General features: G+C 50.8%; 1 protein-coding gene across 1 annotated transcript in view; it reads right to left on the reverse strand.

Moving 5' to 3' along the window:
* Positions 1-2,220, reverse strand: part of KIAA1671 (KIAA1671 ortholog) — a 198,669-nt gene that overhangs the window by 187,644 nt on the left and 8,805 nt on the right. Inside the window, exon 2 of the mRNA XM_011975337.1 lies at positions 911-998. Coding sequence (XP_011830727.1) covers positions 911-998 — 88 coding nt within the window. The remainder of the gene's footprint in view (positions 1-910; positions 999-2,220) is intronic.

Below are 2,220 nucleotides of genomic sequence, written 5' to 3' on the forward strand. Positions count from 1 at the left end.
CATTCTCCTGCCTCAGCCTCCCAAGTAGCTGGGACTACAGGTGCCCACCACCATGCCCAGCTAATTTTTTTGTGTTTTTAGTAGAGACGGGGTTTCACTGTGTTAGCCAGGATGGTCTTGATCTCCTGACCTTGTGATCCGCCCACCCTGGCCTCCCAAAGTGCTGGGATTACAGGTGTGAGCCACCGCGCCCGGCCTATATTTTTATTTTTTTAGAGACAGGTCTCACTCTGTCGCCCAGGCTGGAGTGCAGTGGTGTGATCATGGCTCACTGCAGCCTCAAAGTCCTGGACTCAAGCCATCCTCCTGCCTCAGCCTCTGGAGTAACTAGAACTATAAGGTATACACAACCACATCTGGCTAATTTCAAAACAAAATTTTTTCTTTTAGAGATAAGAGTCTCACTATGTTGCCCAGGCTGGTCTCAAACTTGTGGGCTCAAGCAATCCTCCCACCACACCTCAGCCTCCCAAAGTGCTGGGATTACAGATGTGAGCCAATGTGCCCAGCCACCTACTTCTTCCTTCCATGGCTAGGTGGGAAGTAGGGGGAAGGCAGGAAGAACCATTATGAAGGACCTTGAAGGAGTTTCTATTAACATCTTAAACCTAAATTTTAGTATTTTAATAAGGCAGGCACTCCTATATAAGAAAGACGTGCCCCTCTGCCTATTTGCAAAGAAAAAAAACGCCTGATACATTTGTAAACAGCATTTAACACCTGGGAGTAGGGAGTCACCACTCTTCATGCCAGAAGGGACTTCATAGTCCCAACATTAGAAGAAAAAATGTTTTATCGTGTGCATGACACGTTTCTGAGTCTTCCCGGGGTCTAGAAGATCATGGAGGCTCCCCCGCAGCTATAACTGCCTGCTGGTTAATGAGAGATGTGCCACATAGCCACTCCTTACCTTTTCTCTCGGTTCCTTAGGAAACTCGCCGCTCAGCTCGGCACTCTTCTCATATTTCACTTCGTTGCTTGAAGCTGAACTTGAAAACCTGGTGCAGAGATCTGAGTTACCTTTACGGAGCTGGAAGCTGTTACTCCCCCCAGCCCACACACCAGCTCAGCAGCCCAGGCCAAGTAACCTTAAGAAAGGACATTTCCTTTCCCCTTACCAAAAGGAGAACTGCCCAGTGGGGAGAGCCTACCTTAAACACAGCATTACCGGGGTGGAAGGAGCCCCAGGCTGGGGGAAGACACCCAGGTGCCGGTCCCAGCTCTACTGCCTCTTCACTGGGGGAGCCTGCGTTAGGCTTGTGACCTCACCTGAGCCTCTGTTTCTTCATCTATAAAACAGGGATAATTAACACCTCCCCATCCCTTTTATGGGGCAGATAAGAGGCTGCTCAAGGCCCTAATAGCTATGTGAGGGCGTTTAGGGAAGAGCGGAGATGCCCCAGGAGGGATAATGAATGGCTGTTGTTAGCAATGCCAGGTAAAAGAGCAGCCCCGCCTCAGAGCAGCCCCCAGACTGAAGGGTAGTGGGATGTCAAGGAATGTGTGGGGGCCGAGGTCTGTCTCTGCCTCCCTGGATCACCAGGGCCCTCTCTGGGCCTCGTTTTCCCCACCTTAAAAAGGGAAGAGGGGGTGGAGCTAGAAGCTTTCCATCCCGGGAGAGCTCTCTGGTGTAAATACCTGAAGATGTAGCACGTGTTTAGTTCAGAGCTGGGGACTTTGAAGAAAAGGAAAGGGAGAGAAATGAAACCACTTAAACCTAACCTACCCTCAGCAACCCAGGGTCTGCCTCCCAGGATATGTGAGGCTGAGAGGAGTTGTGTCTAAACTCAAAGCCTCAGTTTCCCCATCTGACAGATAACCACACAGCCTCTCCGAGGCTCTTCGATGACACAGTGAGAGGAAGCATTTTAGGACCCTGGCATAGGTGTCCTTCTCTGATATCTTAACTCAGGGGTTGTCAGGCCTGGCTGCACATAAGATCGACTTGGAAGCTTTTAAAAACTACCAAAATGTGGGCCGGGCGCGGTGGCTCACCCCTGTAATCGTAGCACTTTGGGAGGCCAAGGCGGGCGGATCACAAGGTCAGGAGTTCGAGAACAGCCTAACATGGTGAAACCCCGTCTCTACTAAAAATACAAAAATTAGCTGGGTGTGGTGGCATGCTCCTGTAATCCCAGCTACTCGGGAGGCTGAGGCAGGAGAATTGCTTGAACCCGGGAGGCAGAGGTTGCAGTGAGCTGAGATCGTGACATTGCACTC

Source organism: Mandrillus leucophaeus, unplaced genomic scaffold, assembly GCF_000951045.1.
Source record: "Mandrillus leucophaeus isolate KB7577 unplaced genomic scaffold, Mleu.le_1.0 Scaffold154, whole genome shotgun sequence".
In the NCBI taxonomy this organism is placed as follows: domain Eukaryota; kingdom Metazoa; phylum Chordata; class Mammalia; order Primates; family Cercopithecidae; genus Mandrillus; species Mandrillus leucophaeus.